Here is a 24274-nt window from a genome sequence, read left to right as displayed (position 1 = left end):
GTATTATTTTTCTCTCATATGATGATTTCCTCTGATTTTATTTTACTTATTTGACTCTTTTCTATAGCTGACACACTGTGTGTCTTGGTCGCACATATGACATACTGATGGGTTCTTTGAAAATAAATAATTGCAACCAAGATTGGCAGCAGTGTTTGCTTATCAGTGGGACTAGAATATTTAGAACATGGAGTGAAGGTATTTAATGTTTTTACTCAATTAGCATGAAAATAGGCTTTTGTAATGGCTTGGAATGCAAGTTATGTAGACCAAAGAAATGCTCTTGCTTTACCTGTAATGTAACAGTCTTGTGATTTTTCCTATTGGTCGTTATTTACTTAAGCATGTACTGGGTGAATTTTGCTTTGGATTTTACCATAGGCTTGTATCAAAATTGGGACAATGATTTGAAATTATCTAGTCACTGTGGAATACTCATTTTAGTGGGCTTGTCTCACACTAAGAAAGCTGGCAGTTGTGCTATCCCATCAATATAAAAGATTGAGTGTGTCAGTGTCACCAAAATGGCACAGCCAAATTAGAAACACCTTTGGGTCTTCATTGCAGTGTCATTGTCAGAATTTTGGAGTTCACAGAACAGCCTTTATCAGTGCAGCAGACGCTTGTGCACACATCTTCAGAAGTACTGATTATGTGCAAGAGAGCAGTATTCTGGCTTGGCCATTAATCCTCTTCATGGCCTCTCCCCCAAATACACACAGCTTTGGCTGATTTGAAGGAGGAGTGCTAAGGCATTGCAGGTAGAAAATGAGGTAAAACTGCTTGACTGTCTGGTAGGATGTGATAAGGGGGCAATGATTTTATTTAGAAATTCATTAAGTGACTAGTTTTATACAAATTAATGTTCAGGCTTCTCAGAATGTATTATTTTTCTTAAGTTAATTTCAAATGTTCTTTTATTTAGATTGGATGGACAAGTTACATTTGTGATGAAGCTCTTTTTTTTCTTTCCTTTTCTCATTCTAAGACAGTGGTTGACTTTGCAAATTTTACATACAAGTGCTTTTATTTCACATTAACATACCACCTCAGACAGAGGAAAATTTCAGTGCTGGACGTGTAGATCTGTTCACCCCTGTAAACACAAGTTTCCACTGGACCAGACGGGATTATGAAATGTACATTGAGGGAAGACCAGAGTGCAGGCTGTGTGTTTGAGAATGTTTTTCATGTAAATAGTTCTGCTTTCAGTGATGCTTCATCAGGTTATTCTCTATTTTGGGAGACAAAGGGCATGAGGGGAGGAATCTCATATTTATCTTAGTTTATAAAACACTTTCTTTGCAGTCATCTGGGTTTTACTTTTTCTTCTGTGTCTTCCCACTATCAGTGGGCATGCTGCTTTAAGCCTTTTTAGATTAGCCTATGGAAGGAGACAGCATTTTTACTCGAGAGGGAAACTGTTGTATTGGTTCTCACACCCCTAGGTTGTTCACACCCCTAGATTGTAGTGTCCAGCTGTAAAGTCTGCTAATAGTCAGAAAATTACTTCTTCCAACCAGTTAACTTTAGAAGTAGGGAAAGACAATATGCAAATGCCCTTTTAATTACATCTGTATTAACTGAGAACTAGCTTTTTCTCATTTTTAACTGTGGTCCTAGCTTCCTTATGAAGCATAGACATATTTAACAGGAAGAACAAACCAGCTGATGGATGAGTAATGATTTCTGAAGAAATGGTTTTCGTTCAGTTGGTAGTAGTAATTTCCCGTCTCTGGGGTGGATTTGCATTTTCACTTAGGCTGTTTAAAACATGCCATAATTCAGCAAAGAGGTGCTTGGGTTTTTTGTGTCAGGTGCCAATGTTTTTGTCCTAACCTGCAACACACCTGTTTGGGAAAGACAATAAATTTTTTGTAATTCTCTATTTTGTCACTTGTATACCTAGGAGCACAAGATTTTATCAAACTGACTCTCTCATAGATAGCAAACAACACCATTTTGGTAGGTACTGAATCCTTTTAGGCCTTTCATCTCTTGACTTCTTTGAATCCAAGTAGATTTTGTTCAAACAGTTGAGGTAAAGAACGGTCTTCCTCAATTTATTATTTCCTGTTGTTTTGTGTTAGAGAGGGTACCAAGCAGTGGTGCACTATGCCTGCCTCAGACAGCAGTGTTTCCTCACCAGAAAGGGCCAGCCTTTTCCATTTCATGAGAGTCTTGTATCTAAACACTTGCTGGCTTTCTTGACCCTTTTGTGTGCTGTATTGTGTCTTTTTTACATGGAGATAACATGACAAAAACATACATATTTTCTTAGCCCGAGGAGACCTAATGCCCTATGACATGAATTTTCCTATCCTGATCCTTGTAACATCCTGCAGACTTTGTCTTAGTCTTCCTCGATGACATGTTGCAGGTAGTTTACCACGGGTTCATTTTCTTGCACAAGAGCTTTGAGGCATGTTGGTGACTGAGACCCTTGCAGATCCCCAGCTCACAGGTGTTGAGATGAGTATGCTTGCTTGTGTAGTAAGCATTTTTGTGTGCTTTTTGCATTGCAGTAGAAGTAAATAATTAAACAGAGCTATTTCTTTGCACAAGATTTTTGAAGCAGCAATGAGGAAAAAAAGTGGAAACTAATGGTGTACAATGCAGAATTGTTGTAGTTATTTCTGTAATTGTGAGCTGGCTACCTTTGTTCCAAAAGGTTAATTTAGAACTTGTCTCAAATGGGCTTATGGGTGTTCTAGAGGATTGTGAACCATATCTCTTGAGGACATTTTCTACTAATACTTTCTAAAACTTTGATTTATTATTTTTAATCTCAGGATTGTAGGTTTTGATGAAAAACATGTGGCACTTAATTCTTTAAAAGCATTTATTCTGTGCAATAGTGTTCCAAAGGAAAAAGGAGGAGCTGTGAAATGACAGGATTTCAAGTAGTTTTCTTGTTTGGTTTTGGGGATTTTTTTCTCCCCCTCTCGTTACTAAAAGGTGATTGCCCAGGACACCACTTTTTTCTGAACATTCAGCTTTACAAAAACTGCCAGGGCAGGTTTTGATAGCAATTGAGACTGCTTTCTTTACTCTCCAAAATAAGGTTGAGTTAGTGATGGCCTCTGATTTTCCAGGAAGACTTAAATCTGTTCTGCTGATGATGAAGTTATCAGTATTAGGAAAGTATCTCTTTATAACAATTCTGATTGAGATCAAGGTCCTTTCCTCAATCAGGACAGGCAGAGATGTTTGGGGGGGGGGGGAAAGGTTGTGTTCTAGATATTTGTCAAAAAGACAAGCATGTGCCAACATACTGCCTAACTCTTCCTTTCCAAATAAAACTGACCACAAGCTAATGAAGTATGACTTCCTGTATGAGATGATAAATACTGGAGTGCTCATGTCTGGTTTGTCCTGTTTGAGATACTCAAAACGAGAGATGGATCACAGAACCAGATAGTTTGTTCTAGATAGCATGGTGTTATTTTTGTGTTGAGGGATCATTTGCTGTAGCCACATTATTCTGTTGTCCTTTACAATATGTCTTGAAATGTTGAGGCAAGTAGTTGAGACTTGACTGCTTTGGTGTCTGGCTGGTTTGCTTGTTACCAAAGTTTTGAGGATACTGCTGTGTCAGAAATTATTCTGAAAGATCTTTAAAGAATTTTCACTACTGTTCTTCAACTGCAAGAGGAAAATTCACTCCCTCCAACTTCATTACCATTTTCTTCAGAAGAACATCTCTAGGGCTGTGAATGCGCAAGCTATAGCAAAACAAAAGACATCTGTGATTTTCCTCAGCCTCCCTGGTTCCATTTCTATTCCAAAGCCCTACCTAGCCTTTCTTCATTTTGGTGCACATCACCCTTTTGAGCCTGCTGCCCATCAATAAAGCAGCCAAATTGCAGCAGCTATTCTCATCAAGTACCTGGTAGATTTTCCCCTGTAAATAATAGAGGGAGAGCCACTGTGTCCTTGGTTATTCGAGTCTCTGAATCAAAATGGGGAAATACATATTGGGGGAGGAGTTATATCTTTCTCCCATTCCCTTACACTTTGTTTAAAACCTGCCAGCCCCTCTGAGTAATTCATCAATCATGGAAACACTGACCCTAGGTTTTGGACAGGGGAAGTATTAAATTATTAGCTTAAAAAGTAAAAGCAAAATCCCATACCCCACCAAAGAAGGACATCTGTTTCTAACTTCAGCTTTTTATTTTTTTATCTTTCATTTTTTTTTGTTGGTAAATCTCCCAGACAACAGCAGTTCTGTAGAGAGTTTAAATATGAAGGAATGGCAGGACGGGCTAAGGGCACTTCTACCGAACATTAACATCAACTTTGGTGGACTGCCCAATGCTTCCTCCCCCTCCAACGCCAACCACAGTGTACCAACGTCCAACACTGCCACCACCGACAGCCTGAATTGGGACAGCCCTGGCAGCTGGATGGACCCCGCAATCATCACAGGTAACCGTTTCTCACTCCTTCAGCTCCACTGGCAAACCATCCAATGGGGATTTGGCACAAACTGATTTACATCTGGAAAAAAAAAAAAAGAAAAAAAAAGAAAAAGTCAGTATGCGGTGGTCTCTTCCAGCTTCCATCCACAAAACCTCAAGGGTCCAGGAACTTTTGTGGAACCTCTAGGTATAACAGAGCGTCACTTAGGCCTTTGCAATGCATGCCCAGGACCTTTGCAGGCAGTCAGGTGGAGCAGTGCTTTCCTATAGGGTCAATCTATAAGGTGTCCCTTCTGCTGGATGGCATGTCCGGTATGTGCGTCGCTGGTCCTGAGGCACTAGAGGCAATCACTGGACTTGGTTATTTAAAAAGGGACATACTCCACTTGTTTATAAAGCTCTCTTTTATAAGGCTGTCTGGTTGTGTCTCTCTGTTAGAGAGGCTGAAGCATGAGTCAAGTAGGCAGAGTAAAAGGTGAAGCATAAGTGTACTGGCAGCTTAGTGTGGTGAGGTTATGTTGACAAGGAGGCAGTTCTTGAGCAGAATGTTTGATAGGAAAATGTGTTTTATGCAGAAGTGCTCTGAGGGTGAACTCTCTCCTATCTCGATTTAATGTTAAATGTTTTTTGGGCAGAATAATTATGCATAATAATGTAAAATGCATTTTCTGTACAAACTAATCATGTTTTTTCATTGTTGCTTTTTGCTAGGTTAAATTGACCTCCTTCATGGTCAGTTTGTCGCTTCTCCTCTGACTTGCCTGTACCCCTGTTTTTTTCTTCTTTTCTTAGGTATCCCAGCCTCCACAGGAAACAGTTTAGACACTCTTCAAGATGACAATCCTCCACATTGGCTAAAATCTCTTCAGGCCCTCACAGAGGTGGACGGCCCCAGTGCAGCGCCATCACAGACGCACCACAGTAACCCCTTCGGCACACAGATCCCTCTGCACAGAGCCAGTTGGAATCCCTACTCTCCTCCTTCAAACCCCACCAGCTTCCATTCCCCACCTCCAGGCTTTCAGACAGCCTTCAGACCCCCCAGTAAAACCCCCACAGATCTACTACAGAGCTCAGCGCTGGATCGTCATTAGGAAAGGAAGAAGAAGAAAAAAAGAAAAATAAGACCCAAAACGTTAGAAATGCAGGAAGTGTCCCACCCTGACTCCTCCCCACGCCCACCTACTGTTCCTTGTCATATCTTTCTTTCTGAAGAATCCAGTTCCTGATCAAACTTCCCCCCCAAATGCAATGCCATCACAGGGTCATGACCATTCTTTTTGTTAAGTTTCTGCAGAAACAGTGTTTGAAATACGCTGTTTGAAATACTTTCTAACCATTCTAAGAAAAAAAAAAAAAAGAGAGAGAAATCAAAATGCAGTCTCAATGCTTCAGGAGAATATTACTGTCTTACGTCTTTTGCACATGAGTATTTCTGCCTAGTGGAAAAGTGTCAATCTGCAGTAGGGGAAAAAGTGCAATGCAGAATCAAATGCAAGAACATAAAAATGGTATTTAATTTAAATGAAGTTACTGAACATGTGGGGCAAGCAGTGGCCCAGCATTTATTTTGCATTCAGTGTGGCACTACACAGGGAAATTGCTATGTTGGGGTTGGTTGTTTTTTGTTGGTTTTTTTTTTTTTTTGAGCAGGGGATTTTATTGCATCAGTCAGAGTTTGACATGAAGTGTGTTGAAAGACAAAACACTTATAGCTATGAGTAACTGGCATGTTGCTAGAGTGGTTTAAAGAGGGGAGAATAAGATTTTTCTTTAATTTTGGCTTTAGATTTCAAGTAAACTTTAATGTTTTAAAAGTATTCACAGATTTAATACCTAGCATATACGTAATATAATTATAAGCAGCTGAAACACGAGTGATATTTACTTCAGTCTTTCTGTCTCCTCTGTCAGTCTCTCTTTTTTTTTTTTTTTAAAAGATTCACCTGATTTGGGCACTCTGGGATAGCACTGCATTGGGGCCACATGATCACCATCAGGAGCAACCTCTGACCTCCTCTGCCTGCAGCTTTTACTTAACCCTGTAGTTTCTGGACGTTTGTGCAGTATTGAAAAGACAGGAAAAAAGAAACAGATAAATAAACATGGTTATAACCTGACGCTAAAACTAAAACCAAGGAAATGTACCTCTTTCTTCAGAATTAAAACTAAAATCTTAAATAAAACAGAAAACTTGATGATGACTTCATGTTTGCTTTCTGATTTTTTTAACCTTGGATTTTTAATTACTGCATCTGGTAAAAAGTGTATGCCATTGCATGTTTGGGGTTTTCTTATCTAAACCAGAACTACTTTATCATTGGAAATACTGCTTGGTTTGGTAACTTCTGTATGGAAGGGTGGAAAAAGCATAACACTTTAAATCTTTTAAAGGGATTCTGTTGTCTTTACTCATGGCAGTAGCTCGAGGAGTCAATCTCTGTTATTGGTGCTATCATTTTAAATCTGAAGCATGAAAATCTTGTTTGTATTTTCTGAATTAAATGCCATGGCACTTGGGATGGATAGCATACAATAATATGCCTGACGATATGGCAGATAATTTGTTACAGTTCCCTGTGTTCGTCAACAGCCTTGCATAAAAGTTTAAAATATGTCACTGCACAACAGGGGATGAAGAGCTCTTAAAGGACAGAAGGCCTCCAGTAAGCTTTTATTCTTGGGAGCAGACATACTTAAAACCTGTAACCTTGTGGTTGGGCTGCTGTTTGATGTAGCTTAGGAGGGTGGCAGCAGAGAGCCTGAAATTCTAAAGGTGCCTGTGCAGAAGGATCTCTCACCTGATGTGAGCTGCACAGTTCAGGCTGGCCGCCTTCTGAAAGTGTTGGCTGCTGGCAGGGGCAAGGAAGGGAATTTCCATTGATGAACCCTAAATGGGGATGGGGTGGGGTGAGGAACTGGCCTGTCAGGAAGTGGGAACAAATGCTGAATCAGCCCCTGGACAGAGGAGCAAAGTCTTGAATCTGCTCAATGTGTTTCTAAATATCCTGTTACACAAAGCAGGACTTGGTGGCTGCATGCTTTTGCTTTTCTCTCACTTGCATTGCCATGTTAATGCTGGATTTATTACTCTGTTTTAAGGGCCTGTATGTGCTCTGTCTGATCTGACAGCATTGCTGCGGATGAGTCATGTGCCCTAGTTACCTGGGGGAATGTGCACACCCTTTGATGCCAGTGCTCCCCAAAAAGTAAACTGTGTTTTTGTCACCCAGCCATTTCCTGTAACTGCTGCTGGTGGGAAGAGAAGTGCTGCAGGCTGGAATGGCCTCATCTATGGCTGTGCCTACTGGTACCAGTGGACTGGGGGTGCAGCCCAGCAGGAACTGTCTACTGGAGGTGTTGGTGAAGATACAATTCATCTTTGGTTTGGATTTTTTTTTGTGTCTCCTTCCACAGTTGATTGGCAGTTTTCCACCTTTAACATTGTTTTAGAAGGGTGCTCTTCCTGACCCTGAAAATAAGCAAGGCTCCAAAGCAGCTCCAACTGCTTTCCATGTACCACAGCAATTCCTGAAGCTGATGCCTTCTTCGGTTTTTTACTTGTCCCTTTGCTGCAGTTTAAGGGGTGCTGTGGCAGCCCTGTGCCCATGGTCTGCTGCCACTGGAAACCAGGTTTTAGCTGCCTGGGAGACACTTCCTCCCTGCTGCCATGCAGCACCTGGTGTGGTTGGCCTGCCAACAAACCCTCAGCCTTCAGGAAGAGGTTTGCAACTACAATGCTGCCTTCTCCTTATGGTGCTGCTTCCCCAGGAAAGACTTCTTGGTGGGTAATGTTGGCATTACAACAGTAAGGTGTATCAGTGATCAGACTGGTATGTGCTGGGTGCAGCTTTTGTCACATTTAGCCTGTTTTTGTGTCCACTATCTGATGCGGATTCTTCATCCCCTCAGTTGGGAACCAACCTGGTGTTGCACTCTGTTCAACTGTGTGGAGCTTGCCTGGGTTTTTCTCCTGAAGTTTTGGGTTTACCGATAAGGGGGAGGAAGGTGGGTTTTTGTTGTATTGGGGGTTTGTTTTTGGTGTGGTTTTGGTTATTTTTTTAAATCAATTGATGGAGTTGTCCTATCGCAAGAAATTCTATACAGGAACATTTACTGAAAAGAGAACATCAGTGCAATTGTCTTAGTTCACAGTCTATTGTTTCTTATATTGTGTGGATACTTGCAGTTTTTTCATGTGTTAAGCAAAGAGCAGTGCTTGACTGAAAGACTGGTGACACAGGACTGGCAACACATTCGGTAGATAATGTGTAAAGGATGGGCCAGACTTCTCTTCCAAAATGTGCTTGAGTATGTGTTGAGGGAAGGAAGGGGATTGTTGGCCATGAATGTGTTGGTATAAGAAGCTGTGTGGCATTTTTAAACAAATTTACAATTCAGGTGCAGTAATTTGAGAGTGAGTAGTGCTGGATTGATAGTAAGAGTTCCTGCCCTATGGCTTCCCCTCCCCATCTTTCTAATATCAAACAAGGGAATTATGTTTTTTCTAGATACAGCAAGGAATAAAATGTCACCTTCTGGCTGAGGTGAAGAGCCATTGCATGAATTCTTTTTCCTTTAATAACTTTCATTGCCTGGTTGGAAATCAAGTGTCAGCAGGTATGTGGTGTTGTAAATGCAGTGTCTTGAAAGACCTGTTTTAATCACAATTAAAATAGAAAATAAAATTTAAAAGGGCAAAAGAAAACAGCTAAAGAGGGGAAAATATTTAAAATGTTGAAAAAAAAAAAGTTTAAAAGTATTAAGGAGAGTCACTTGCAACTGGCACGTGCTCAGCATGTACGGGTTACTGAGAAGTTCAGTTTTCCTCCTGCTGGGAAAGCTCTGGCAGTGCCCTGGGCTCCCTGTGCCTGGCCCAGGGGTCAGGTGTCAGCCGGTGCCCGGGTTTGACCCGGCCTGGTGACCTGAGCAGCAGCTGCTGGCAATGAGGGAGGCTCTGGTTCTCTGCTGGGCTGATCTCAGGTGCATTCACCCCTGGCACCCCCTGCCTCCTGCAGCTCCTGAAACGCTGCTGCAGTGCTGCTGCTGGGGCAGGCACTTCAGCGGTGCTGGCCGCAACCGACTGGGTCAAACCGCACCTTCCCCTGTCTCTGAGGATTTCCTGACCTCAACTTTTGTTTTTCTTTCTCCATCACAGGATCTTGTTCACTAAGTTTTTTTCCCCTTAGATGCTCATATAATCATAAACATTGAAGATGTTGGATTTTAGGGAAAATGGGGGATGGTTTTGGCTTTGTAGTTTTGTTTGTTCTGTTTTAGTTTGGAGTTTTTTAGAATTTGGTGGAGTCGTCATGCTGCTGTGGAGATTTCTGGCTTTTTTTTTTCTTCCGGTGGGAAGGAAATGGTCATGCATCAATTTCCATCCTTATGCTTGTAAAAGAGCTTAGAAAAATACACTTTAAGAGCTTGTGGTTCCTGGGTACTTATTGTTCATCCCTCTCCTCAGAACATGTGGGAGCTACCTAGTTGTAAAGGAGCTTGGCACTAGTGTTGGTCTCTAGCACACAGAAATTCACTGCTTGGCAGATGTTGCATTGCTTGGGGCTAATTCCCTCTGGGGAAAGCTGTTGTGCTGGGATAAAAACTCACTGCTCAGAACTGAGGTGTGTCAAGAAGCTGAGAGGTGGCAGGCAGAGTGCTTGAAGGGTTGGGGGGCTGGGGTTGTCACCAGCCTGACTTGAAGGGCTTGTAGGCACTTGTAACATCTTGAGGGGAATGACCTCTCCTCCAGTCCAGCTGGAGTTCTCAGGGTGGCCAGAACTTGTACTGTGCAGTGGTGTTTGGCGTGGAGCTGTGCTTTGAGTGCTTGTTGCTTTACATCTCCAGTAGCGTGTGGCTGCATGGCCAGCTGTGAATGTGCTTGCCACTTCACTGGTGTGTGGTCATCTGTTCCAGCTGAATGCAGATGTAAGGGCTTGTGCTCCTTCCTCTTTGCCCTTATCTCGGCATTTTTTTTCCTTCTTTGGGATGTTCAACTGATAGCCATGCCCAAAGATTCTTAGCTTTTTCGTATATTTGTAGCTTTGCAGATTTTTAAGATACAGTTGTATGGTTTCTAGTACCTTTCCTGCCCTCACGTTTTAGAACAGTAAGCTAAACCTTTCTAACACATTCTTGAAATTTTGTTTAGTCTTATTCTTAAAAAGAGAATTTCTGACAAGGATGTCTTGTTTTCCACCAGAACTTGAGACATAACAAGAAATAGGGCATAGAAGCCCTGGGGCTGACCTAAGGGTGGGTTATTGGGGCAACTGTACCTGCTGGATATACTGACTAATTGCACTTGTAAAACTGGTAGGAATCCTTTATCACAGGTGTGTGTATAGCCATATCTGCGCACCCAAAAGCTTTCATTCAAGAATTGCTTTTTATCTTACCTCTCTTAATATTTTTTGGAAAGTTTTTGTCTTTTGATTCCAGGCAGCAATAGGAAGGAGCTCTTGAGTTCTCTTCTCTTAATAGTTGAGACCATAAACAAAGCTTCTAGAGAATAAAAATGTGAAGTATCATCATAGCTTTGGGTTGCAGTGTAAGAAAAGGCATAGCCTCAGGATGCTGTGATCCACATGCAAGAGTACTGTTAATGAGTAAGGTGTTCACCTTCCCTACTTTTCTGGGCTATGCCTTGCCCAAGACACACTGCTGTTATGTTTCTGTGGCAAACTGAGGGCTCTTCAGATGGAAATGGCCATACAAAGTTGTTGCCATACAAGTTCAGGGAGCTGGAGTGACTTGTGGTGCTCAGAATTGCTGCATTGTGAGGGTTTGAGGTGAGTTGGGTGACCTGGCAGCTGCAGATTTGTTACTGGCTTTGCTCATGAACAATACTGGTCTAGGGGGGTCTGATGCAATGCATTAGGTGTGGAAGTCATTTGAACAGAGGTGGCATCACTGCAGAGGAAAACAGTACAGAAAAGTCCTTTTTAATCTAAAATCTGTGGGAGAGTGATCTGCCTGACATCTGATGGTCAGGACATTCCATCTCCTACAACTCAGGTGAGTCTTTCAGTGGGATACAGGCATCACATAGTTACTGTTGTCTCCTGAGAAATCTTCATAGATTGCTATTTCTTTTTCCCAGTCCTCAGACTTAAAACTTTGACAAAAATGTGTGTGTTTGAGGTGCATAGAGAGAGAATGAGACTTGCTCAGCTCTTTCCTCTTCCTACCAGCACTTAAAATGTTACTGTAGAAAGCTTGTACTGCCAGAAGGTGGCTGTTGTTTTCAAGGTCACAATGAGTGTGTTTTTATAATTTCATACCTTTAGTATTTGGATGTTACAGGTCCCAGCACTAATCTTGGCCAGATCTCCAGAGAGTCTGAGATCTCTTCTGCCAGTGCTGAACAGTCACAGAAGGCTGGTACACCAGCCTTCACTGGAGAATTTCGAGTTGTGACCAAAGCTTGTTTAGCTCTTTTGAGATAAGCATGCAGGCTGAGGTTTACAGTGTAGAGTCTGAAGGTTAAAATCCTGTTTAAAAAAAGAACCAACTGGGAGTGCATTGTTCAGACACTCAGCAGAAAGCTACTGCTTGTGAGGTTTGCCTGGGACAGTATGGGCAATGAGTTGGCCTTGCAGCATCTCCATCCCACTTCAGATGGTTTCCTTCAGTTCCAAGGACCAGCTCTCTGCAGGATATTGAATGTATATAATTTAAATTTTAAAAAAGGTGATATATGTGGTTCAGTGGATGCTGGCTCCAACAGGAACCTCTGTGTAACATGGCAAGAATGCATGGGATTATAGTCTAAGAGCTTTGCTTCTTCCAGTTTGCAAATTACTGGAAGCTTCTATAGAGTTGCTTTCCTCCTCCCTCCTCATTTGGTAAATAAATGCAAACTGTGCTTCTTGTTGCCTCGCTGATGGTGCCTTCATGAGTTGAAGCTGAGTGTGGCTCTTCACACTTTCACTCAGCTCTTGCTGTGCTGGTTCAAGGAGCTGAGGCAAAGACTAAAGGATAGATAGGGAAACTTGTATGGAGCTGACCTTCCTGCCCTTAGCCCATATTTCTTCCCTTGGTTCTCCTGCTGCTTGAGATGACTTTTGAGGAAGACTGTGTTCTTTTTCTTGCTGGAGAAATTTGGCTAGGACAATGATTTGGGATCAAAGAGTTTTGTTAGGAAGCAGAGTTTGCATGCACGCATTAAAAAAAAAGTCAGGAAAATGTTACTCCAAGGAAACTTTTCAGTTTTGTCAAGTAAATAATTTTTAAAATACCAATTGTATAAAATGCTTGATTCAAGTTGACAATTTTCTCTGTACAAAAACTACTGTGTCAGTTTTTTATTGAAAATGCCAGCTTTTAGTCATGACACTTCATGTGAAGTGAAGTTGCTGACAAATCAGCAACTTTCTAGACATGTTTGGCAAAAGATTTTTATATCTGCAATGTGCATAATTTCAGTTTATAGTGAAAGCAGATGTCAATCTCTAATAGTATATAGCAAAAAAAAAAAAAAAAATCACACTTCTGGTTTTCAAGCCTCACTCAGATCCAAGGAAGAACAGAGTCCCAAATGTATTTTTTCAACAAAAATCTCTTTGGAGAGAGAGAAGATTGTAGTGAGGTTTTTTGGATTCATTAAAACATAACAAGGGAGAGGAACAGAGAAAGAAGTAGATAGGGAAAGTCTCATTCCCATCCTATTCAATTTTTCTTTTGAACAGTTTACCTTGAAACGGGATTATTCCCCTCCCTGTGCATTAGACTTGGCTGGAAGAAGAGGGAGGAGAAGGTAAGGTTAGGATGTGAGCTGAAGGGAAGCTCACAGCAGGTCTTGTTTTCCCTGTCCTTTCTAAGGCATCAGTTGCCTTAAGAGAATGAAAGATTTTTTTCCTTCTTGTGCAGTTGCTGGTAAATGACCACTGCCAACATCATCATTTTCCAGGGATCTGTAAATGTTTTACTATCTGCTTCCGGACTTCCCATAGCTTGGTCATGTGAAAAAAAAAATACATAGGAGATGAAATTGGAATAGATTCCTTTATTATTAGAAATAGAAAAAAACAGTGTCCCTAGCCCTTATTCCAGGGAAAAGTGGCAGCAGTATCAACATCTACTATCAAACCTCCTCTTATCACAAGGAAGTGCTGCCTTGCATCTTTTTAAGGCTTCTTTCCTTGAAATGCGATGCAAATGTTGACAGAAAGGAAGTCAGCAGAATAAAACTCCCAGCCTTTGTAGCAGGACTGTATGAGTGTCCCATGTTGGATCCTCGAGCCAGCAGGGCATTCTGGGGTGTTCCTTCTTACTGCCAGCCCCTCCTCTGGCACCACAGCACCTCTGAGATCCCAGCAGTGTCTCTGCACAGACTGATGTCACAGTACTCACCGAGCCTGTGTGGCCAGAGCGCCTCGGGCACGCTGCAGGGCACAGCTGTGTCCTGGGGTGCAAACAGGGGCTCGGGTGTCCTGGAGTGCCTGGCCAGGCCCTGCATGTGCTCCTGGAGCACGCCCCTGGACTTCTACCCAGGAAATGTTGGACACAAATACAGTGTTATTGCTTTCTGAATGCAATTGATGATTAGCTCTTTGAGTCCTGCTATGGGTCCTGATACAGGTGATTTGAATTTCTAATGCTGGAAAAAAAGAGATGAAAAAACCCCAAGAGTTGGGTTGGGGTTTTTTTCTTTCCTTTCTGCTTTCTTTTTTCTTCCAGAGCGGGTGTTGTTCTGTTTGTTTGTTTTCAGATGTGCTAGATTCTTTGTATGAAAGATAAATTAATGTCTTCCCCTTGACTGGCTAGCTCTGCACTCTTGTCAATACATCTTCCAAGTCGAAGACTGTCCGTATAGAAGTGGGAGGATATGGTGACTTCTGAATGCTAACAAAAAAACCCTTTAAGTCTCTATCTATATTCAACTGCAATTAATTGTAAATGCTTCCAGATATCTAATCTCATTCTTTGTTCCTGGTAGCTGTTTACACTTTCAGCCTTTAAAACAGCCCTAAACAGAAAATCAGACTCATGTTCAAAACCTAGAAGTCTATATATAGACTTTAGGTTAAGCCGAGGCCACTCAGACTTGACTTGAGAAGTTTATAACCCGGAAACTCCTCTTTGAAATGTGCACTGCTGGGCAGGGGAGGGAAATAAAAGGATTATATAAAAAACTGTCTTTCAGCATGAAGTGTCAGGTTTTCTCCATTTGAAAACCCAGGTGCAGTAATTGGCTCTTCCGAAATGCTTTCCTGAGCTCAAGGAGTTAACAGCGTTAAAAGGGGCGGGGGGGAAGGAAGTGGAATGGCAGTTTAAATTCTCAAACCGGCTTGCCGAAGTTGCCGAAGAGCTTGTGTTCCTCCAGGCCGGCGCAGCCGAGGGGCAGCCGGGGCCCGCGGCCGTGCCGGGGCAGCCGGGGGCCGTGCCGGGGCAGAGGGCAGGGCAGGCCGCTGCCCGGGGCGGGGCCGGGCCGCAGCGGCGCCGGGGCCTCACAGCGCCATCTTCCCGCGGGCACCTCCGGCTGCTGGGCTGCGCTGCTGGGAAAGGCAAGCGGGACAGGCCATGGTAAGGAGCCTGCCGCCTACCCAGTGATGCTGAGGCAGGGCAAAGGGAGCCCCGGGCTTCCCTCCCGCTTGGAAAAGAGCAGCGGCTGCAAGGGCTTCGCTGCCGTCGGGGCTGGGTGGGGAGCACGTCAGAGGGTGAAGCAGGGGATTGACTGCTCAAGGACTTGAGCTGTTCTACACTGGTGCTCCTGCCTGCGGGCAGCCTGCGAGCAGCTCGTCCCTGTGTGAGGAGCTTGGGAGGCAGCGGCAGGGGCTGGTGCTGAACCGTACCTGTGGAAAGCCAGGTTATCGCAGCCTGCGAATGCCCCTGGGAACACGGAGCTGGAGACGGCCGACAGGTGGTAATCGCGCCGGTGGTAGTGCTTGAGTCTTCCAAAAGCCTTCCTGCCCCTCTCGGCCGTGGAGGGGCCACGCTTCCGTCCTCTGGCTTTCCTTTGCTGCTGCCTGCCGGGTGGTGAGAGACATGCCATGCAGGTGCTTGCTTTGGGCTCTGTGGTCGGGCTTTTATTTGCTCACACCCCTGGAAGGATCTGGCATGTTTGTATCCTACGGCAGCGCTGTCACCCAATGATTTTACCCCCTTCCTGTGTTCCCAGAGGGAAAGACTGATGGTGTTGCAGCCCTGCAGATAAGGGCTGCACTACTCAGGGAAGAGCAGGCCTGTGGGGAGAAGTGTGCTTGGTGCCTGTTGAAAGACTGAGATGCTCTCTCTTGCTTGCAGGGATTTTTTTTTTTCTCCTTTTCCTTGTGAACTTCTGCTAATGAGTTAGGCTCTTGGTTAAGGTGTATTCCTAGCTGCATGGTCCCTGTTACTGTAATCCTTTGCCCAGGATACAATCCTTTGCTGGACTGTAGTGTGTGCCAGGCAAACTGGGCGCTGCTGCTGCTGAGATGATTCTCTGTGGCTGTGGTCCTGCTACCTCTGTTTGCCCAGTCCTACTTCCCACCCAGCTTTTGGTGACTTTTCTCCCAGCTATTTCCAGAGAAGAGTGCTCCTCCTTTCCCTCCCCAGCCCTGGGCTGTGCACTCAACTTAGCCTCAGAAGAGTGATATTCCTATTAACCATCCTCCACGTACTGTCTGTTCCCTTCTTCCTCTGATAATGGGGAGCTTTTTGTAGATCACCAGGCCCACAGAATCATAGAACAATAAAGTGACCCCACTGCAAGGAGCAGGGACACCTTCAACTAGATCAAGTTGCTCAGAACTCCATCCAGTCTGACCTTGAATATTTTCAGGGATGGGGCATCTGTAGCCTCTCTGGGCAACTTGTTCCAGTGTTTTACCACCCTCATTGTAAACCCCATTTTCCTTATATTCAGCCTTACCCAATCCGCTTTCACTTTAAAATAATTGCCCCTTGTCCTATCATAAGAGGCCCTGCTAAAAAGCTTGTACCCCTGTTTCTTGTAGGGTCCCATCAAGTACTGCAAGGCTGCTGTAAGATCTTCCTGGAGTTTTTGCTGCTGCCTGAATGCCAAGTCTCACAGCCTTTCTCATAGAAGTGCTCCAGCCCTCTGATCAGCTTTGTGGCCTCCTCTGGGCCTTACTCACAAGTCCACGTCTCTCTTTAGGGACCCCAGAGCTGGATGGAGCACTCCAGCTGGGGGTCTCACTGGAGCAGAGCAGAAGGGTAGAATCCCCTCCCTCACCCTGCTTTGGATGCAGCCCAGGATACAATTGGCTTTAAGGGCTGGGAGTGCCTTTGCTGGGTCATGTCCAGCCCCTCATCCACCTGCACCCCCAAGTCCTTCTCACAGGGCTGCTCTCCATCTGTCCATCCCCCAGACTGTACCAATACCCGGGTGCTGCACATTGCACTTGCTCTCGTTAAACCCATGCTTGATAGTTCCAGATGTGTGAGCAGGAGGGTTGTGAAAGGGCACAGGCGGGTCCCGAGTGGGCACAGCCCGCGTGTCTCAGCAGATGGCAGCAGCGACACTCCCTCAGCTGCCGCTCGCTCCTCCCGCCCCGCCTCCGTACTCACCCGCCGCGGCTCTTCCTCGCCCTGTCCCGCCAGCAGCACACGGCGAAGGAGACGGACAGCGCCAGGATGACGGCTCCGCTCAGCAGCGACGCGGCCACCGCCATGCGGGACCCGGTGCCCGAGGGCTGCGCGGCGGCTGCGGGCAAGGGCCGAGAGCGGGGCCGGGCTAAGGGAGCCACCCTTGCTCCGGCCGCCGTCCCCCGTGCAGGTAACCCCAAAGGGACGATCCAGAGAATGTTTGGTAATAACCATTATAAAACCTCATGGTGATGCCAGCCGGCTCAACACACCAGAGAGTTGATGAAAAAAAAAACCCGTATTAATACATCATATTTTTTTCAGATAATTAATATAAAATAATCACACGGGGCAGAAAATAGAAAGCATTTGATGTGTCTTGCATAAAGCATAAAGGTAGTAGACGTTAAGCCCTAAAAGAAGTAGAAAGGAAAAAGGTTAAACAGGAAAAGTAGGAAAAAATTTAAATGTGATAAAGTTAAAAAAGGGGGGAAAGTTTAAAAGGGAGAAAAGTTAAAAAGGAAAAAACGTTGAAGATGTAAAAAAGAAAAATTTAGAAGGGGAAAAGAAAACAGCTAAAAAGGGAAAAAAAGTTAAAATGTTAAAAGAAAAGTTAAAAAGTATTAAGAAGGGTCACTTGCAACTGGCACGTGCTCAGCATGTACGGGTTACTGAGAAGTTCAGTTTTCCTCCTGCTGGGAAAGCTCTGGCAGTGCCCTGGGCTCCCTGTGCCTGGCCCAGGGGTCAGGTGTCAGCCGGTGCCCGGGTTTGACCCGGCCTGGTGACCTGAGCAGCAGCTGCTGGCAATGAGGGAGGCTCTGGTTCTCTGCTGAGCTGATCTCGGGTGCATTCACCCCTGGCACCCCCTGCCTCCTGCAGCTCCTGAAACGCTGCTGCAGTGCTGCTGCTGGGGCAGGCACTTCAGCGGGGCTGGCCGCAACCGACTGGGTCAAACTGGATCTTCTTTGTCCCCGTTTGGGGTGGCCGGGTCACCCCACCTCCTGCTGCCCCCGCTGCCTTGGTCAGAGCGAGGAAGGGCCCGTGTGGGGGCCGGTGCTGCCCCTGCCCACCCGAGCTGGCTCCCCCCGGCAGCGGGGCAGGGGCCGGGTCCCGCCCGAGCACTCCTTACCCTGGCACTGGGGCGGGGCGTGGCTCCAGGATGAGGTGCTGTCCTGGCGGAGGCAGGCGAGCCTCTGGCTGCCCACCAGCTGGTATCCCTCCTGGCACCAGTACACCAGCACCGAGCCCGGGGACACGCCGGAGCCTCTGTCCACGTAGTAGTATCCATGGCGTGGCGGGGGGAGAGCTGGGCATGGCACTGGGGGAGAAGGGGACGTGTTAAGTGTAGGTGGTGACAAAGGTCCCCCCAAGTGATGCTGTGGAAAGAGCTGCTAATCTCCTGTGTCACTCCTGCAAGCCTCTGGGACATTGTTGTTTGGTGGTTTGGTTTTTTTTTTTGTTTGTTTGTTTTGTGTGTTGTTTTTTTTTTTGGTTTTTTTTTTTTTTTTCATGTGTGTGGTTTTTTGCATAGTCCAAAGGAAATACCTTAGAAAGTCTAGCAGCTTTATCTGGAAAATAAGCTTTTCAGTTGCAGACTCTCCAGTGTGAGCAGCTACTGAACAGCAGAAGTGAGACTGGAAAGGTGCAGGCTGGGGAGAGTACATAGAGAGCAATTTTTAGGAGGGAAAGGAAGAGAATGTTTTTTTATAACACAATGTTCTGGGAGAATATTGTTGGTTGGAACTTAAAACAAAGAAATATTACTCTCTGCTAGACAGAGAGACTTTTTTTCTTCCCAGCCTTTAGTTTGTAACTCACAGCTATTCAGAGCTGCTTAATTATCCTGCTTAGACCATCTCTTTTGCATTGCACTAATACCTAGGGAGAGCCAAAAGTTAGGTAGGCTCCAAAAAGAATGGCAGTCTGACCATGTGCTTGCCAACCCCCCCACCTGGATATTCTACCACGAGGCCAAGAAGGTGTGGTAGCAGGCATCATGGGTATCAATATCCTAAATTAAAGGAAAATACTCTGATCAACTCTAATTTAACCAAGCTTAAAACCTGCAGGCAGAAATGTGTTTTATCTAGCTTAGGGGTAACTTCTGTGGGGAATTCAAGTGGAATAGTAAAGCTAATGTGAGAGAAAGGTCTGGTTTCCCTCTGCTTTTACTGCTTTTACTGAGATGGTGTAGGCTTCTAGTCCAGTGGAGCTGATAAGAAACAAATGAGGCTGAGTAAGATCAGACTTTCTCTAATTTCTGCAGTGCTGTTAACAGATGTCTGTATGAGTTAATTCAGCGGTGCCAGGGAGGCTGCTGAGTGCCTGGACTGGATCTGTTTATGATTACATTGTCCAGCAGTGGTTGTTATGACCTTTGCCAATAGTCACCATGGTTTGGAGCATCACATGGGCTCTCTGAGCTGCTGCCAGCCCTGGGTGGGTGGTCATCCCACAGCAGCCCTGAGGCCATGTCTCACTCACTGGGGAATGGTGTGTGCTTTGCCCTGGAAAGTGGATTAAAGAAAAATAATCACCCTCAGCAGTTGGAGATTATTTGTGCTTTAAAAAAAAAAATCTCTATTTCTTCCCAAGGGTCGCAGCTCAGTCTCTAGGGGTAGGGATGTGTTCAGTGCTCCCACACCCTGAGCAGACAGCTGGTCCATCATCATATGCATGGATGTTATCGTGGAGGGGGACTTTTTACTGTCAAAGGAAAACATTAAGTGTCGACTTTCCTCCCTGTGCCTCCTGACTGCTTCTGGTGCGACACATCTCTCCCATATCACAGAAGCCTTGTGGTCCCTGTGCATGCCCTGGGAGTGCCGCTGTGTCCGACGAGAGAAGCACCATCATGCCCTCACACCGCATCCCTGCGCCCTTCCCGCTGGCTCCGAGGGCCCCAGGCAGCCCCAGAGGGAGAGGGGGGATCGCTCATTTCAGTACCTGAGATGTTGCTCTGCGCCTCCGTCCCGTTGGCAGCGGCTCCGGGCAGCCCCTTTCTGACGTGTCCTGCGCCGAGCGAGGCGGTCCCGGGCCCAGCAGCATCGCTCCAGGCAAAGCTCAGGCAGCTCCAGGGCAGCAGGCAAAGGACGATGCATTTCCCGAGCCCGTGTCCCGTCATGGTCGGGGAAACGCGGCACCATGGGGTGCCTGGCCGCCCCGAGCGCCTGCGGTTCCCCTTGGCGTCTGAGCAGCGATCAGCTGGGCTCTTAGTGCATTAAGCCCTGAGCAGCAAAGCTAGCAGCCGGCACTCGCCTCTCCTCCGTGTCGGCACAAGCCCTGCGTCCCTGCTCCTAGCACTGCCAGCCTTGCTCTCACCTCCAGAGCCCCACGGGGAAGGAAAACAGGTGTGGGAAAGGGAGTGAGAAAGAGCAAAGCCTTAGGATCCATCCTTTACAGCCCCTGTCTGCGGAGACTGGCTGTTAACATCTCTCCAGGTGCTGGAGCTGCACATCAGGAACCCTCCTCCTCCTCCATCTGCCAAAATCCATGTTTGAGCTCACTGCTGAGACTCTTATGCTGCAGACCCTCCTGTGCTTGTCTCATCCTTCCTGCCAGAACCTAGGGCTGATTTTCTGTCAGTGGCAGTGCAGTGGGATATGAGCCACGGGAATCAAAAGGGTTTCATAGCAGCAATTCTGCTGGCTTTGCCACTATGAGAACTGCAGAGAAATCTGTTTTTCTTTTCCTTTTCTCTGCTTGGCATCTCTCTGCCTGTCATTTCAGGCTCTGATGTTTTACAGGTGGAGGGGCTGTAGTAGCAATCAGCTCTTGCCTCCTGGAATGTGTGTTGCTCTCACCTACCCCACCTGCCTGCTCACTTGTGTACACCCATGAAGAGAAAAGGTGCTCCATGGTGCCTGAGTGCTTGAGAGCCAGATGTTTTGGAGCAGCAATGCCTTTGTGCCAGGGCTCTCCCCAGCAGCCAGCAGAGCACCTGTGTGACCAGCAGGACTTTGGGGTGACTTTTGGAGCATCTCCTCCTGTAGCTCTCTTCTCTCCTCCTTGCACCCCCTGGAGCTCCCTTGGCTCTGTGGGTCTCCTTTGCCCCTCCTGTACTGCATCCTTGCCTGCGGGTATAAGGGTTAGAGGCTGTTATTCACTAATAGCATTGGCACAAATACAGCCTTGCATGGAGATGGGTCAGTTTTTGTTCATTTCCCTTTTTTTATCTGTGGCCTTTAGCTGTAGCCATTGTGCTGGGCTGCCCCAGTGGGTTCTGAGGGGGGGAGCAGCTTCTATTTCTAAAACCCAGCAGTGGCCTTACCATCTTAGTGTGATTTACTGTAGTGCATAAAGGAGAAATAAAAAGGTCAGATAGGATCGAGCTCTTGTCACATCCCATCCCAACACAGGGATGTAGATGAGGATATCTGCTGAGGGGAAGGGAGTTGTGGGGCCAGGCAGTGGCTGGACCTGGCTTGCCTTCCTCCCCAGATGGGACCTGCTCTTGCTCCCACCTGGAGTAGTTCAGCAGTACTCTGGCCCTCCTTGCACTTGCAGAGAGGTTTCTTGTAACCTCCATGAGGTTTTGGATGTGGGAACACCTTAATCCATCTCTCAGTCCTTTTTTTGTTGTTGTTGTTTTGGCTGGGCCGGTATTTCTGGGTTTCTCTCCAAGGGATTTTTTTGATTTCTTAGGAAAACCTGTTTCAACCTCCCATGGCTCCTAATGATCTTGCTTAGAAACTACTTTCATTTCTTTACTTTTCTGGTTAATCCTTCTTAAGCAGTGACCTTTCCTTGGCTTCCCCTGGAGAGCAGACCAAGGAGGTATGTTCCTCCCTGTCTCGGTGAATATTGCTGGTTTCTTGGGAGTTTTTAGTTTTTCCTTTTTTTTTTTTTTTTCTTTTCTTTTCTCTATCTGACTGCTGGGATTTTGCTGCTTGCTCGTGCAGTAAAGGTAAAAGCTGTGAGGCAGGCTGGACTGTGTGACCGTGTAGCGCTGTCACAGAGGATCCTGCCTTGGGGCATGCCCCGGCTCAAACCCCGTGGTCTCCTGGCAGCTGGAAGCTGGAGCGCAGGGAGCCCCCTGGGCTCTGGGAATACATCTGCCTGGACAGGACCGACCCTGAAGTGCTCCCTCTATTGAGCCTGGAATCTGTGCACCTTCTCCTGCCGGGGTTTACGAGCTGGTCGCCCCCGCTGCCGATGCCTGGGGACGGTGGGAAGAGCCCGAGGCAGTGCCCATCCCCGCTGCTGGATGCGTCCCGGCGCGCTCCAACATCCAGCATCGGCCCAGCACACGGCAGGAGCGTGGCCTTCAGCCCGGCTGGGCAGCAGCTCGGCTTGGCACCCGTGCCGGGGAGCGACCCGCTCAGCAAAACCCCGAGACACAATGACCACGCTTGTGCTCAAAGTGCCGAGTGGGTGACATGGATTAACCCTTTGCTAATGCTCTTAAGAGCTAGCCTGCGGCTGAGGGAGATAAAGGGGCTTGTTATTGCAAAATCAGTATCCTGCTGGAGTGGGATTTCAGTGCTGTTCCCAGTTCCTGCTTTCCAGAGGCAGACATCTGCATCGAGCACCAGGCTGTTCCTGCAGGGAGTGAGCCTGGGCTCAGGAGAGGAGCATGTCCATGCCCCAGGTCAGTCCTTAGCTCGTGAGGAAGGCTAAGAGGAAGGAGCAGCTAGTGGGGAAGCTGTCATGGCCACAGGGCTGCGCTCTCCTAGCTCCACGGTCTTTGCTGTAGTTGTCCACCTCTGCTGTATATTCCCCGTGGGTGATCTCCTTCCAGGGCTGCTTCTCCATCACAGCAGCCTGCAAGGCAATGCTCAGCTGATGGTTTTCAAAGCTGGCTCAAATGTCTCTTGTGTTTGCACTCAGATCTCCCTGCTGGCTGGTGGGGATGCACTGAGGGTAAAGCTTTCCTGAACCAGAGGCATTTCTCTCTACCTTCTCTTGTGCCCCTTTGAACCTTTTCAATCTTCCCTCTGCAAAAGCGTCCCTCTCCCACACTCCCGCTACTGAATTCTGAACTACGGAGGAGTTGTGGATGCCCAGAGAAATTGTGAATGCTCCATCCCAGGAAGTGTTCAAGATTGGCTTGCATGGGTTTGAAGCATCCTGACCTAATGAAAGGCGTCCCTGTCATGGCAGGAGGCTTGGAACTAGGTGATGCTTAAGGTCCCTTCCAACTCAAACTACTCTATGATTCAATGAACACACAGGTACTGATTTCAGGTCAGTGACCATGGGTAATCCTCTTTGCTTGCAGAAGGTTTTGCAGACAGGACATAGAGATGTTTTGTAACTAAATTAGTAATTGTAAGTCACTTGCTTAGCTCTCTTGCTAGTCCATCCTTCATGCAAGCCAACCAGGGCTGGAGCTGTGGAAGAACAAACTGTTCCGCAGAAAGATTATTGCAGTATTTGGTGTTTTGTTGGGTTTTTTTGCAGAAAGTCTTCATGACATGCCTCTTCTGTACTGCACCACTTTTATTTCATAGCCCTGAGTTCCCTTTAGACACACCTTTGTTCAACCCCAGGAGCTGGGATTCAGTGCCACAGGTTTGGGAGATCACTGTGGATGAACCTGCTCTCTCAGCAGGGCTTGGCACACCTCAGCGAGTCTGCACCTCCCTGGGTTAGATGTGCACAGCCCTGCATGGAGGGATGCCTCTCATTCAGCTTTAGACATCTTCACCTGTGCCAGTCACTCTTGGTTGGTTCATAATTTGGGAAAGAATATGGTGCTAATAACACCAAGGCTGTGGGCTCAATCCCTGTATGGGCGATTTACTTAAGAGTTGGACTTGGTGATGCTTGTGGGTCCCTTCTAATTCAGAATACTCTGGGAATCTATCCCACTTGGGACTCCAATTTTAAGGTGCACTGGAAGTTTTGGAGGTAGTCACTGAAGGCAAAGGGAGTTCCTGTATCAGTGCTTGCATTGCAGAGGCATAAAATTTGAGCTATGCCCCCTCAGGGGCATAAACTGAGCCAACCTTTACTGTAATGAGGACCTGGCCAGGTCACTTGACTGACAGCAAGAGATATGCCAGACACACAAGTCTAAAGCAATCTGTATTATATTTGTTTGTTTTCTTTCCTAAAACATTATGAGTAACTTAAAAAGGTGTGTACTTGCTGATTTATACTTAAAAGTTATTTGTATGTCGTCATGACTGTCATCAATAATCAGTAGTTCACAACATTGCTGTTCAAACATGCATTTTTGCTAATTGAATAATACCTTGTTCTGGAAAAAACCTCACAATGTCATAATTTATTGATAATCCTGTTATAGATACTTAAATATGCACATAAATGTGCAGGTATACATTATGTATACAAATATTTGCATTTCCTACTTT

General features: G+C 46.0%; 2 protein-coding genes across 5 annotated transcripts in view; one reads left to right on the top strand and one right to left on the bottom strand.

Annotated features, from left to right (window-relative positions):
• CNOT4 (CCR4-NOT transcription complex subunit 4) overlaps positions 1-6628 on the top strand; it is a 76550-nt gene extending 69922 nt beyond the window's left edge. For 2 of the 4 annotated variants that reach the window (XM_058023366.1, XM_058023365.1), the window contains 2 exons: positions 4219-4431; positions 5217-6628. In XM_058023366.1, coding sequence (XP_057879349.1) covers positions 4219-4431; positions 5217-5518 — 515 coding nt within the window. In that variant the 3' untranslated portion in view covers positions 5519-6628. The remainder of the gene's footprint in view (positions 1-4218; positions 4432-5216) is intronic. The other 2 variants (XM_058023368.1, XM_058023367.1) reach the window with 1 other exon arrangement.
• An 8204-nt stretch (positions 6629-14832) lies between these two features.
• On the bottom strand, positions 14833-20079 carry LOC131083240 (sushi domain-containing protein 3-like; the record flags this gene model as incomplete). Its single annotated transcript, XM_058023692.1, has 5 exons — positions 19902-20079; positions 18085-18273; positions 16938-17073; positions 15221-15394; positions 14833-14923 (listed from the first exon to the last, which is right to left on the bottom strand). Coding segments are annotated over exons 1-5 (768 nt in total), but the record flags the coding sequence as incomplete, so codon positions are not given.
• Between the last annotated feature and the right edge of the window lie 4195 nt (positions 20080-24274).

Source organism: Melospiza georgiana, chromosome 4, assembly GCF_028018845.1.
Source record: "Melospiza georgiana isolate bMelGeo1 chromosome 4, bMelGeo1.pri, whole genome shotgun sequence".
Taxonomy (NCBI): Eukaryota; Metazoa; Chordata; class Aves; order Passeriformes; family Passerellidae; genus Melospiza; species Melospiza georgiana.
This window is presented reverse-complemented; position numbering and strand designations above follow the sequence as displayed.